Consider the following 14829-nt stretch of genomic DNA (forward strand, 5'->3'; position numbering starts at 1 on the left):
TCGACAATGAAAATTACATCCCACTGTCAATACGCTGTTAAAAATTGTATTTATTACTCTCTCTCATTCATTTTCGACTGAATAAAAAACGTCAATTAAACATTTGATAAAGTAACGTTTTACACATAGCCTAGTAGTGTTGTTAACAACGAAGCGACGATACTGTTCGTGTTGATTCTGAAATCTATTTTCATGCCGCTCGTATTATTTAAAATCATAAAATATTTTGGTAAGCAATTTATCACCAAAATGTCATAAAAATATTATAATCCAACGATATAGGTATACTAGATACAGTATTTTTTCATACGCGTAACGAGTAGATCGTTTTTGGTATATATTTGTTCCCACATCAAATTGTTCGCAATTATCAATAACTAGCAATCGAGTTCGAACGGGCTTTTCGTTTTGCTTTTTCTGTGTGTATAATCGATTCGAATACCAACCGCTAATTCACCAGTCGTTAAATCACGAAAACAACCAAAATTTTGAATCTGAAATTCGTTGTATAATAATTTGAAAGTAACAATTGCTCCTAAAACCAAAAATTGTAAAACATCTCCCACGTTTCAATTGAAATCACATCGTTTTCGATGAACTGTGTAGGCTGATTTTTTTTTCACGCGTTTTGTACGGTGCACGAAAACGCAGTGGCAATGTTTTACATTACCGTTATTACAACGGTTTGAAACAAAGCGAACAATAATAAATTCAAATAATCTGACGAGCTCCCTGTTTGTATTATAATAATATTACAACGTGGGATCCGATCGGCCTTAACAATATACGTACGGGCGAATAACATTATGTCGATACGGGATTACACGACCGTGTGACGCGACACGGTTACTGAATAAATTTTGACACGCGTCAAAAGTAGCAAATAACAAAACTATACGGCGATAATGATAATATTATAGACAGCAATAATGTTACATTTACACAACCGTTTACGGGAATGTAAGTATTTCGATGATCGGGTGTATCGATATGCTTGCGTGCGTTGGCCATCGATTGTACACCGGACCAGGGCCGACACGATTAAAAATTTTAATGAGGAGTTTATAAATTTGCCGACTGCTACCTAAAATGAAACCATACAATGTTAATATTACTTCGTTTGTTGATGGTTGCCGACCGTATAAGTAGGTCATTCATAGGTGAGAGGGTAGTTATTGCACCCCTCAAAAACCTCTAATGAGCTTAATGACCCATAATCATACCAGTGGCGGATTCCAAAACGTCCATATCACCGGCAATCGTTATTTTATACATCATTTTTGTTCGTCCGCAGCCACTTAATTCATTGGGTGTTGGATGCATTTTAACGCGATGGCAGTTCTGTGATGGTTTTTTCGTGAGTTTTCGATTGTGTGGTACACATTAGACCTTGTCGGTTTCTTCCCTCCTGAACGCGATTCGTCTGCTTGCGAGGATAGTGTTCCATATGGGGGAGGGACGTGGGAAGGTTACGATTTGAAGGAAATATTTTAAAATCTGTGTGTTAGAATATAATGTGCGAACGGTGAGTGCTCATGGGCCAGGTATAATATTTGATAACAACGAGGAGCGTGAAAATAGTAATGAGAGCTTAAAGGATTTCGTTTAACGTTCGAAGGAAGTAAAACGACGTTGTAGGCTGGCGGAATAATTATACAGCGAGTACCTCGAAGGGTCGGGGTGATGATCGATCGCTTCGATTATTTTGAAACGTTTTAACGTTCAACGTATTTGTCGGCAACGAACTCCGTGTTGTGCGATACAGGGATATCGAACGGAATGTCCAAACGGTGTAGTTGAGCGGTACCGGTTCATCAGTTGTCGAAACGGGCCGACCAATCAAGTTCTAAAACAGACGATCTCGATGTTCATCACAGGGCTGTGCATTTGACGAGTTAAATGACTGTATAAGATATACATGCAATTATACGAAGTAACTGACGAAACGTGCGGTAAAAAATCGAAATTTTGGATTAAAAACCACGGCTCATTTAGCCGCCACAGCTCTTTGTCCGTGTTCGCCGTATCGGTTTAGCGAACGCGTGCATTGTACCCAGGACGTCCTTCCCCAAGTCATAGTATGACTAATTATAAGGAACAGATAAAAATAAATAAAAACCAGAACAAATAGTAATGAAAGTATTTATTTTACAAATTGTTAAAATACTATTGATTTATTAATCGACATTAAATTAATGGGATGGAGAAGCAATATCACACAGCCACTCTCGTTTCCTTTCCCACATTAATTTTCGTTCGATACTTTATCACAGCTACCACCGAAAACCCAGCTTCGCACAAATTGAAAACGAAATTAAAATACGTCGAGCCTTATCACTTATCACTTATCAGAGATATTCATATTTTATCGGAATCCGAAATCCAGTCAATTCCATGCTGCTGAATTTCGCTTTCAAACTATTGTCGCGATGCAACTCAATAAGACTTTCTTCTTAGGTAGAAATAAATTCAGATGGAGCAACGGTGTTGAATAGATCTTGAATCCGTGTAAATTTATCAACGTTTTCGTTTTGAAAGTATTTCTCAAACCAGATGACGAGTCGTAAAAAGTGATCTTCATTGATGGATCTTGATACGTTTCGACTTCGTTTGAGGTGAAAAACTGCTGCGATATGAAAAAACAAAAATCCTCGTTAGTCCGTTTTATCTTAATCGACTTCAATCATAACCGTTTCCATCGTGTCACCCTGGTGTCTGTATTTTGGGAACCGCTGGTACGACGTGTACGCGTTAACGCGGCGAAACGATCATCAGTCGACCGGGGGTGGGGGGGGGATCGGACAACACACCGACGACGTTTATTGCCATTATTACCATTATTACCACTATTAGTACAACTATTATTATTGTACGATCACCGGACTCCTGTGACGGCTCGCGAACATGTTCGTACGTCGGGTACGCAAAACGCATGTGGTACAATGTGACGCGTCTCGACGGAACGCACGTCAGATAGGTGACGAGATAATGATGACGTTGGCCGGCGACCGTTTACCGCGTGACGTGCCCGTCCGGTACCTTTTGTCGCGCGGTGAAAAGCCCCCCCCCCTCAGTGGAGGGATGGTGGGGAAGGGGAAACGCGGTCGAGACGCCCGTGAAATCGCGCGCGACACACCGAGACCTGGTCGGTCACTCGGTCCGGTGTTCCAGTCGGGCACGCGGTACCGTCGTGACAGCACCCACGCCCCCGGGTGTCCTGCGCGCGCGTTCCGTCGCCGTAATGTCATCGCCGTCGTCGCTTGCCCTGTGCCGTGTCCTGCGCGCCATCCGCCATCGTCGTCGTCCGCGTTGCGACCATTATGTTTATTGTTGCGATAATGTTTTGGAATTTCTTGATGGCAGTGTTGAACTTCTTCCCGGTGCCGGTGACCGAAGAATGCTTGTCCGACGACTCTCGGAGAACAGGTAACTAACGCAGACCGGCCGCTCCTCGTCAGAGGTGGAACTAGAAATCTTTACGCTCGGAGAAAATGTTAAGATCGCGCCCTACCAATAATCGAATACTATTCTGGAGAATATTTTTGCTAATTAACGTACAATTGTGCTTATTGAGTTTTAACCTGATATTGGTATTCAACAAAGTTAAAAATATTGAATCAGTTGTTAATAATTACAAAAATTACACCTTCTGTAATTTTACGCCCGAGAAAGAATCTGCGTATTCCACCTCCTAGTTCCACCCCTGTTCCTCGTGGTCGGCGGGAGCGCAAGCGCGCCAGGACCGCACCAGTGCGTTCCCGCTGACCGTGCGGACACGTCGAGATGGTCTCGTGTACCAATCATCCGGACGTTAACGTTTCTCTCGCTCATTAGGTCTGTGCCTGAACGCGTACGAGTGCAGGATCCAGAACGGCGAGTCCCACGGCGCCTGCGCGCTGGGTTTCGGAGTCTGCTGCGTATGTAAGTATCCACTATATGTAAGCATCGCGTTTTTCTATCGTAACCTATTTATTTCGCTTCGGCGGGGGTGAGGGGAGGGGGTTAACACGTATACGAGCAACATTCTCTCTTTCGCGCCTAGTGGAACCGAAACCTCTTCATACGGAACACCGTATCGATGGATGTGACTTTCCCCGTCGAACTGTGCGCGTGACAAAATGTCTGCGTTTCTTTTTTCCGATTAAAAATATACGAATAAAGATGTAGATAAGGAATTGTAGAAGATAGAGAGTCCGGGATAGTGATGATTGGCGAACCGTGGTGACCGAAATTCTTACGGGACCATAAAGCCAAGAAAGAAGGAAATCAATAATGTAATCGTGTGTACGGATTACGGTTTCGTTGCCGTTGATAATTGACGCGGTGGATTTGAAATTTTATTTCTCCTTTCCTTAACTTTTTTTCCGTCCACGGGTATTCGCGATACTATTTATGTGACGTGTATTTAAAAACTAATGCACGTGCTATCGTGCTATACGTCTGGTGTGATTTTCCGCAGTCACGTCGTCGTGCAACGCTGAGGTGTCCAACAACGTCACGTACTTCGTCAACCCCAACTTCCCGGGACTCTTGAACGACGTGGGCGAGTGCTCGTTGAGCGTCAAGAAGATATCCAAAGACATCAGTCAGATACGTTTGGACTTTGTCAACTTCAATCTGGTAAGTAGCGCGCAGCGTTGTGATCGCGCTCCACGGCGGTGTAACCGCGATCTCAATGATTTCAGGCGCAGCCCAACAGGAAGACGGGCGTGTGCGAGACGGACACGTTCGTCGTCACCGGTGGCACGTCCAACGACGTGAGGATCTGCGGCCTCAACAGCGGCCAGCACGGTAAGCTAAACTAACACGGATTCACTCGGCGCGGTCATTGCGAATACCTACGCGTCGGGCTTGATGTGCTACGGGGCGTATCCGATTTCGGAAACAAAGATGGATAAGCGATTTTATATTCGGTCGTTATTCTGAACGCGTCCGATTGCCATTGGCGTATTAACGATCGGTTAGCGGAATGTAAACGAACGAACGGCGAATTTTGTTGGATCCGCCGTTCGTTCGCATTCGCCCCGTAGCGTGGCTTTACTGGTAATCGTATTACGGTGGACGGTCGCGATGATCATATTATAACGCCGCGTGCACCGTTACCGCAGTGCAGGACACACGACGAGGTGGTATGGGATGAACCCGTATCCTACCGTGTGTGGGTTAATGAAATACGCGTTGAGGGCAGGGCGGAAAGCGCTTTCTCTTATTAAGGGTGACCATACCGGAAACGAATCCGATGCGTTGGCGCGAATCGGACCGGAAGCGTACGCGTTTTGCCGGAATAACGATGACGATCGTCCTGCGTTACGGATATATCCAGGCCAGGTTAGGACCAGGCTGGGAGTGCGGACGGGGAATGGCCGCTGTAATCCTCTAATCGGTGTACATTACGAACTCGTTACGAGGGGAACACGGCCGAGAAAAATTGTTATGGACGACCGTCACGCGCGATTTATTTGCCGCTCCGTTTCCTGTACCGCCAACGGCATTCCGACTGATGCACGTGCAAAATACGTCGTTAGATGTTCTTCGAGATGGAAATAACGATTCGGCCGATTCGACCGTCATTACGTATAGATATGTTTTGTTGTCAAATCCCTGAATTCAGCCTCTTCTCGTCCATTCCTGCAGAACAAACGTTTTGCCGACTATGAAATATATCCGCGCAGTCAGCGTTTCAGCGTTTCGTGTACTCGTAGGCGCCGTTAGGATAGGACTTACGATGAATTACGATAAGGGATGGAGTACGATACACGGTAAATACGCATTAATTAATTGTACTGGAATCGTATTGCACATGCACGATAAACGTAGTAGTGATACTAACATAAATGATATTGCAGAAAACACTAAAAAATGTATTGAAAATAATATCGGAAATCTCGCGTAATACCAGTGACGTCTTAAATTATTGTTCCGGGAATAATTTTTTTTCATAATTAATTCCAATAAGGTTTAAAATAAAATAAATTTTCCAAAAATTTCTTGTTTTTTAAATTTTTTTAATAAAATCTAAGGGGGTGGGTTGTATAACCGTTGCGCACACAAGTACGAGTATTACAATATACTGTTCTCGAGCGCGCATCCGAAAGTGGTGTGTTATAATATTATGGCCCGTGACTTCTTAGTGTCGCGGTAAATAAGCTTTTTATTTTTTAAAATAACAATGTTATCGAAAACGATTTCACAGTTTACTACGACGTGGACGACGCTAAAGACGCCGTGACGATCAACATCAGATTAACCAAAGCCAACTACAACCGAATGTGGGAGATCAAGGTGAAGCTGAATGGATATTCTTAAAAAGCACAACCGTCGACAGGTCGTGTTTGTTGCATACACTAACAGTTGTTCGTTTACAGATCACTCAGATAGAGTTTGCCCAACGAGCGCCAGCCGGGTGCCTTCAGTACTTCCAAAGCGCGACGGGCACCGTGCAGACGATGAACTTCGCGATAAACGGCCGGCATTTGGCCGACCAGGACTACGTGATTTGCATACGACAAGAACAGAGTAATATTCTATACAAAGTTACATTTAGTATTGGGAGAGGCGCATTAACTTGTCAAACGAAATCGTTGTAACTTTTTTAATTCGATCAGTGTACCATTCAACTATAAGATACCTCCCGGGTGGTTGAAAATAATTAACCGTATCTCGGTCAATGTTGAAGTATAACCGTTTGCATTTTACGTATTCGCAAACGTTCATTAAATCGTCATAATATTTGAAATCGATCGATATTTGATCAACTACGCTGGTAAAATAGCGTAAAAAACACACGATCGTTTTCTACGCGGTCCGGGTGCCCATTAAAAATCAGTTTAATCTTGTGTTACGTATTCAATTCAAGCTTACAGGGTTCGAACTATTATTTGCTTACTAAATCGTATAATAAACAACGGAAACTCAATGTTTTCTTGCCGCTTTGGTTTAGAACAAACACAAAATTAAAACGTCTCGTCATCAACAGGCAACCGTTTAATGTAAACGTTACGCTTTTACTCTTCAAACTAATCATGTCGTATTACGCGTTGCAGGTATGTGTTCGATCGTGTACGAGCCGTGCGACGAGAATTCGTTCAAAATCGGTCCGCCCATATTGTCCGGTAAGTTTGCGGCCCATATAAGCTATTGTTGTATATTTTATGTGAATTTTGATTTTTCGCGTACTGCAGACGACGCGGTCGAAGGGTCGGGGGACGACGGTACCGACGGCGGAAGTCAACTGGTGTCCATGGACACATTCCGGGAGTGCACCGACCGCGTCATGATGCCCTGCGATTTCGAAGAGTTCATAACGGTGAGTGAACCCGCAGGGTTGTTGCTTTTTCCAGATATAGCCGTGAAGCCGAAACTAGTTATTGGAACATGCGCGTTTTCCTTGTTCTACGCTCGTCGTTCGTAAAGCGGACTAAATATTTATTTGTTTTATTTACCCATTTAATACGGAGCCGCATTAAATAGGCGAGCAAGGTGTTCAAATAACAAGGGTGGCCGAACATTTTGGGCGGCTTGATAAATCGAATCACAGAAAAAATGAACATAATTATAATTTATTGTGAACATAATATAAAACACGTTTTAAGCAATAACTGCAAACAATTTCAATAACATTTTTAAAGTTTAACAAAATTCTGGACACTTCTCGGATATCGAATTTGGAGGGGCGTAGCAAATTTGTTTGTATAACATAAACGGCCAAATAGATCAGAGCAAACCTGATGTGATATAAACGGACGTCAGTACTAGAAAATAATATTACAAATATTGCGCGTAGAAAATAACAAGCATAATACAATAAATTAGTCATGGGTATTTAAAATTCTATTGTAGATAATAAGCAAATACTTCGAAGTAAACATATAAATCGATGAAAACAAGAATCTATTAATTATAACCAAAAACACATGTGTTACCTGCAACCATTAGAAGTTTAGCTTAACACATCATTTTTATTTGTAAATAACAGACAATAAGGTTAAGAATATCTAGTATTAGGGCTATTAATTATTATTAATTTTAAAGCAGATTAAAGAAAGTATTTCATAATAATCAATTGAACCTAATAACGGTTTTTGAAAAAAAAATTTAAATAGTAAAAGTTTACAACGATAAGAAAGCAAAGAAATACTAAGAAATTTTAAATAATTGTTATATGAGCCATGAAGAGGTCATTAGATATTGAATTTAAGAGGTAAAAGGTATAAAACTATTTTGAACATATTCTAGCGTAAGATATTATTAAAATATTGTACCAGCTTATTATAAATATTATTTCGGAATAATAATTTGTTTCTATTATGACATTTTTTGTTTATTTTTTTCCTTAGAGGCTTGTTTTAAATTTAAAATTGTTATTATCCCATTGATCGATATTAATAAATTAACCTAAAAGAATTATCACTAAATGGAACTGTTAAAGAATGTTACGACTAATGGCAACGACAAAATAATATGAAAACTAATGTCAACAATATCACGATCTCGTGATTCGTGGTGTAATCGGTTTCGTCCCTGTTTAAAATCTAATCACGTTTTATTGCCATTTGAAATCGAATGTGACGAGGTAACTATTTTATATGATGTACTCCCGTGTACGTACGCTTCATCTGAAAGTATACCAATTCCGTTAGATATTTTTAGTATTTAATCTTATCGACCGTGTACGGATATCTACCGTGTGTTACTTTCCGATAGGAATTTTCCGAATACCCGAACTTACATTATAATCGAAGTTGTGATTGTCAACCGCCAAACGCGGATCGCCCAGAGTTTGTTTTCAGCAAAATTTTTACTTTATTCGAATTTGAGAACGTGATTAGTTTTGTTTTGAATATAAATTACACGGGACGTATATATGCACGAATATCTGTGACACAAACGCAGATAAAGTTTTCCCGCCGAACGGTTACGAATACGATCCGCGCCCCGAACCAACATCACGATTACGCGACGGTCGAAAAGACATTAGTACGCGTTCCCCGACACAGACAGAAACCTAACCCAACCCCAAGTCGCTCTTCCGATAGCTCTCTCCTGCGCGAACCCATTTGCGAATTTATCACGAAAACAAAATAATCACACGTTCGTATAGGTTAGCAGTAAAGATGACGTGTGAAAGTGCACTTAAAAAAACGTATACTGTTTGGAATACGGTTAGAGACCGGGAATTCGGCACTCTTATTGAGTGGACTTTCGTAATTTATGAATTTTTTTCAAACCCTCACGCTCCATACGCTTATACATTTTTACATTTTTTCGGTGTACATTCCCACTCGATGCGATACAATATGACTAGACTTTCCGTTCGTCCTGTTCAAAACCCAGAATGTCCCGGCCGGTCCGGTTAGTAAAACGTAGAATATTATTGTGCACTATATCATTCGTCTATGGTTATCTAAATGACTGGATCTCATCGGTATGGTTACGTACAATAATCATGTGCGTTTATATTAGCCAATAGATAAATCGCGAAAGGATATTCTTATTTTCTTATGAGCGTTAAATAAAAAAAAAAGTTGTTCAGTACGATGTCCCGGTTTAGCGATTTCAAAATCTGGCTACCCTAAGTATACAGGTATAGTAGTTTAGGGATTGCGCTGCGCATAACTCAATTGCTGAGCATGTAATAATAATGTTAATAGTAAAACAATAATTGTACACGCACAAACCAAACATTTACACAAACGCTTTCTACATCCCTTGGACAACGGTCGACGAAGCGTTAGTATATATTATTCTGTACCTCAAGCGATTATCCACCCCAATCGTTCGTCCATCGTCCGGTGGTCAGAATCGTGCCCCGTGAGCGATTGTTGCTGATGCGCCCTTCGAGGTTTTGCATATTTTCGATATCCGTAAATAATAATAATAATAATATTTTCGATATCTGATAATATATTATTATTATTGATATTCTAACCGAATGTTCCCGAAGACCGTGTGCTTGATATATGCTTTTTATTCTCTTATTTTCAGCCCCAAGGAGGACCTGGTGTTTGCGATCTACTGCACTGCGGCAACAATTTCTGCACGGACAAGGAAACGCCGTGCCGGATTGAAAGTGAGTAAACAATATTATCTGTATAAAACAAATATTGATAAGTTATACATGACTGGGGTACGAGACTCGGGAGCGTTTAATCGTTCCGTCACGAAACGCGATACGCGCAAGCTGCAACACATAATAGGATGGGAAAATTATTCGTTTGTCCGATGGAGAAAAAGGTTTTTACTTAAAATTCGATTTCACAAATCAAGATGCCAACATTGTCTAATTTATTTCATTGCAATCACGTCTGAAGATGCTTATGTTTTAATATATATATATATATATATACATATAATGTTGTATTATTCAATGTATTGTACATAATACCACAACAATAAATGAAAGAGAAATCAAAATGTATCAAAGTTAATATTTTGAAAATCTCAAGTGGTGATTATTGTATTCACAACTCAGATGAGCGCTGGACTTAACTGTTTCCTTAACTGTCTAAAGTTTAACTCATGTTCAAAAATTTATCAATCTGGCCTAGATTGTAGAAAAAAAAAGACTTTTATCTGTTATCTTTTCAATTTCAAGTGTTAATGGTCAGACTTACATGACGGGATGGTTTGATAACGACTGCATCCGAGTTGGGCTCCGAAAGCAAACATTTTTTTATAGTTGGGTCACAGATTGTTTCCACTTCGTGCAACATGCAGTGATAATTTAAAAATAGAAAGTAGACAAATAATTTCTAACGTAGGCGTTGCCATCTTAGGGGATTTTTAATTTCGTTGGTACGATTTATATAAACGGTCGCTAAGAGAGGAGGAGGACGAATATTTTGTCGCGTTCATTCCATTATATGTATTGTTGTATTGTATGTGTTGGATCAAATCAAAAACAATATTCCCTCGACATTGGCGAGAAGTGGAGTATCTAACTATGGCTTTATGGCTTTTACATCGAATAACTCAGTCACCAAAAAGGCTTCAACAACTTCTCGCGAAATCAAGAAATCTATTGGAAACACGTGAAAATGGAGATTGATGTCTGATGCAGACGTCAATTGTGCCGGATGATTATTTCGTTAGCAGAAAATCACTAGTTTCAAAACGGCCGCCGATCGCACGTATTTTTTGCGTGATTATTAAATAATAGAAAATTCGAAATAACAGTTTTGATTGTTATTCCCGCGTGTTTAAATGTTCATAAAGAACGTTGAGCAAAAAATTGGTTGGTAAACATTGTCGTGGACTGTTGAAACGGGACCGTTTCCTAATGGTTTTTCGTGCAGTACCAAAAAAAAAAAACAGTCCGGGACCCGAATAGGCGTAGCGCGCAAAACGATTTCGGTGCGGTTCCTTTGATACCTGTCGAGCATAACCAACTCGTCTCGATTCGGCTAGGCGAATAATTTCGATATCAGCTATTGCGTTAAACGTCTCCGCGGAGTCCATTAGATCACGTGGCACAATCATACCGTTCGCGTTTAGCTATCGGTTGTTGCGTTCCACGGTAAAAATGTCTTCCGAATCGCGACCCTAGTAAACACTAAATTTTTTTTTTTTTAATATAATACATTCCAAACTTAATTTTGATTTCCATTTTTATCAAGACTTAGGATCGTTCGTTACGGCATTAGGTTTGTATTCAATTGAATATATATGTTAAACATAAAAAGGTTTATTGGCGGTAGTAAAGCGACAGCTAATGAGTATTTTGTTGTCTGCATTACACCGTCATTATATTATATACGTTATTATTTTATCAGTCGAGATTGATAGTTATATTGAAATGATAAAGATCAACGTGTTATAAACCAATAATAAACATGATCGATGGCCGTCGAACGGGGTAACGATAATATTATATGTGTACGGTAGTTGTGGCCGCTAGTGATGGGAAAAATCCGGATTTCCAGAAGTTTGGAAACCAGGATTTTTGGAACTCGAAATCCGAAAATCCTAAACCAACAACAAATTAACAATAAATAAACTAACAGCCACTAACAATAAATATCTTAATTACATAATATATAATATATTTTATTCATATTTAAATATTGATGATCGATTTTAAAATTAGGATGGTTTTATATATATTATATTGATTATACCTAGAATAACTCAACTAGGTGTTTAGTAGATTAGTTAGTACATGGTGAAATAATTTGTTTTAAACAAATAATTTTATAACCAGAAATTTAGATTTTTAAGTCCAAAGAGCTAAAATAAGGATTTCTAATTCCGAAAATCCGGATTTTCAAATAATTTGGATTTGTTTCACATTACTATCGGCTGCAACTGTACCCATCTAAAAGTAAAAAAGAAAAAAAGACTCGGACCGCGATTAGGATCGGACCTTTTGTCGTAAATAGCTTTGGAACGCGACCAACACGCAGCTTTGTGGTGTGTAACAATAATATGAACGCGTGTGCGTTTTTTCACAGGCAGTACCACGCCGTTCGTGATGCGTGTGCAGTTTGGGCCGGGCAACAGGGAAGAAAACCCCGAGGACAACCTGGGCATGTGCATCAGATACGAACAGCAGCAGTGCTCGACCTGACCGACGAAAACCAACGGATACCTCGTCTCGTCTTGTGTCTAACGCAATTAAAACTTTGTATTTTTTTTTTTTTTTTTTCATTCATACGTCCTCTCGGCGCAACTACCAAAATACCGTAGATCTAATATTTACATACTTCTGATCCGCGCGTAGACGAACAATCGTAGCTACGTTTTAAATCATTTAAAATTTATTCAAAACACTTACCTGGACCGTAAGCTGACCGGCTTACGTGCACTTACCTGCGCTGCCGTCCGGTAGAACGGTCTCTGGAGGGTACGCGGCGAAATGTTTACGAGCGATGTGCGAGCGACGTCCGCTTTTTTTTCCCTTATTTTTTTAATAATGCAACCCCTCGGTAACCGTAAAACAGTCGACCGTTGTTACCACGTAACAGGTTTGGTGTTGCTCGTGCAAACGGTGTACCGTAAACGTTCGACGATCGAATTTTCACGGACGGACGACGTTGTTCTTTTGTTCGCGATCGAAAACGCGTGTGTCGAACAACAACACCGTCCGTCGTACGTCCGTCGACGCTCGTCGAATCGTTTGCCGGCGTCATCGCATTTTCGCCCAGATCATTGGCGCAACTAGGTCTAAAACATTGGGGGGGGGGATGAAGTCCTATAAATAAATTTAGTCAATGTGAGCTATGGGGAGCAAAGCCCCCTATACCCCCCATTGCCGCAGACACGGAACAACAATTATTAATTGAAATAAAAACAATTATAAAATATTATTACCATACTATATTATTAAAAATCATGTACCTTCTTCTATGTAGTATGTTTTACATAAAATATAACATAACACTACCGTAGTATTCCACCGTCGTCTGTCACATTTATTAGAAAACAATATTATTATTAACTATGTAGGATTGTAGGAATTACAAAATTAACTATAATAATAATATTTTATATTTATACAATTTACTTTTGAATAATTTTTTGCGTCATATACTCATATTATTTAGTATGTATCTCACTATCCCGTGCTTAAATTATCATTGAATTTTAAATAATCAAAAAATTTGAGGGAGCTATAATACATTTGGGGGGCTAAGCCCCCCCCCCTATTTGCGCCAATGGCCCAGATCCAGAGTATATTTTATGTAATTTTCATTGCATGGCGCTTTAATTAAATTGTCTACTAGAGAAACATACAAGGAAAATAACAACTCCTGTCATTACGGCCGTTATGAGAACGTGTTGGTTAGTGGTGGCACTATAACCCACCACCGGGTAGCATTCAATCACCACTGGGGTGAAACTAGTGCCACGTGATTTGTATGTTAAAATATGCTCTGCCCAGATCTCACGTAATCTTGTGCTTACAGCTGTACACGTGTCGGACGTCGCTCTGCGCTCGGGACTCGGATCAGAACGTCGGCTACTCGAAAACATATGTAGATTAACCTGTTTAATATATATTTATTTTTTTTTTTTTTGTTCATTAGATCGTAATAAAATATAATTTAATACAATGCTGTTTTTATGTTCCCCCCCCCCCCGACCACTGAAGTCTAACCTAACCTCTCTCCGCCACTCCTCCACACTTAACTTACCAAGCACTCTGTTACGATTACACTAATGCGCTTTTTTTTTTTTTCTGCGCACCCTGTACAACGTTGTCACTGGTTTACGGTCGAAATGTTTGATTTTTTCTTTGTTTTCGTTACGCCGTCGGCTAAAAATTCACAATACGGTTTGACCGGTCGCCGTTGTACGGCCGGTACGACCTATCGGACGGCCGTTTAAAACGTAGCATTTCGTTCGTATGGTGAACGCGGTTTGTTTGTTTGTTTTTTTTTTTTTTTCAACCAGAATAATATTGTCGATAGCAATCAATACAGGAGGCCCGAACAAACGCGCACGCTGTACGACCGTGCGCTGTTTTCGCGTTTTCACCGCGTAAACACGCAATGCTTGAAACGTATAACGTACACGAACGCCCGGCGTTACGCGTACCGTACAGGTGCGGTCGTTCTCTGTTTTTCCTGTACACATTTTCGCGCACGCATTCTGCGGTCTTCGAATTTCGGGTTTTGGGAATTTGGAGTGCGGTTCAAATGCGGGTGGTTAATAAATTATACACGGTCACAGTTTGAACGACAATGATGTAATAAAACTTAATAAAGAAATAACATAAAAACAACTTTAAAATCACAACCAGGGAACGTAAAAACGAATGTCAAAATACAATAAAATATAACCGTACCTATTATTATAACGTATACAATTAACGTAAAAAAAAAAAAAAAA

General features: G+C 40.2%; 1 protein-coding gene across 1 annotated transcript in view; it reads left to right on the plus strand.

The window, feature by feature from the left end:
* Positions 1–14829, plus strand: part of LOC112691957 — a 37204-nt gene extending 22375 nt beyond the window's left edge. The window contains exons 2-11 of the mRNA XM_025566440.1: positions 3364–3426; positions 3835–3921; positions 4460–4620; positions 4686–4791; positions 6194–6282; positions 6366–6516; positions 7044–7112; positions 7182–7306; positions 9985–10069; positions 12450–14829. Coding sequence (XP_025422225.1) covers positions 3364–3426; positions 3835–3921; positions 4460–4620; positions 4686–4791; positions 6194–6282; positions 6366–6516; positions 7044–7112; positions 7182–7306; positions 9985–10069; positions 12450–12565 — 1052 coding nt within the window. The 3' untranslated portion in view covers positions 12566–14829. The remainder of the gene's footprint in view (positions 1–3363; positions 3427–3834; positions 3922–4459; positions 4621–4685; positions 4792–6193; positions 6283–6365; positions 6517–7043; positions 7113–7181; positions 7307–9984; positions 10070–12449) is intronic.

The sequence above is a fragment of the Sipha flava genome, unplaced genomic scaffold, assembly GCF_003268045.1.
Source record: "Sipha flava isolate LNK unplaced genomic scaffold, YSA_version1 68_pilon_pilon, whole genome shotgun sequence".
In the NCBI taxonomy this organism is placed as follows: Eukaryota; Metazoa; Arthropoda; class Insecta; order Hemiptera; family Aphididae; genus Sipha; species Sipha flava.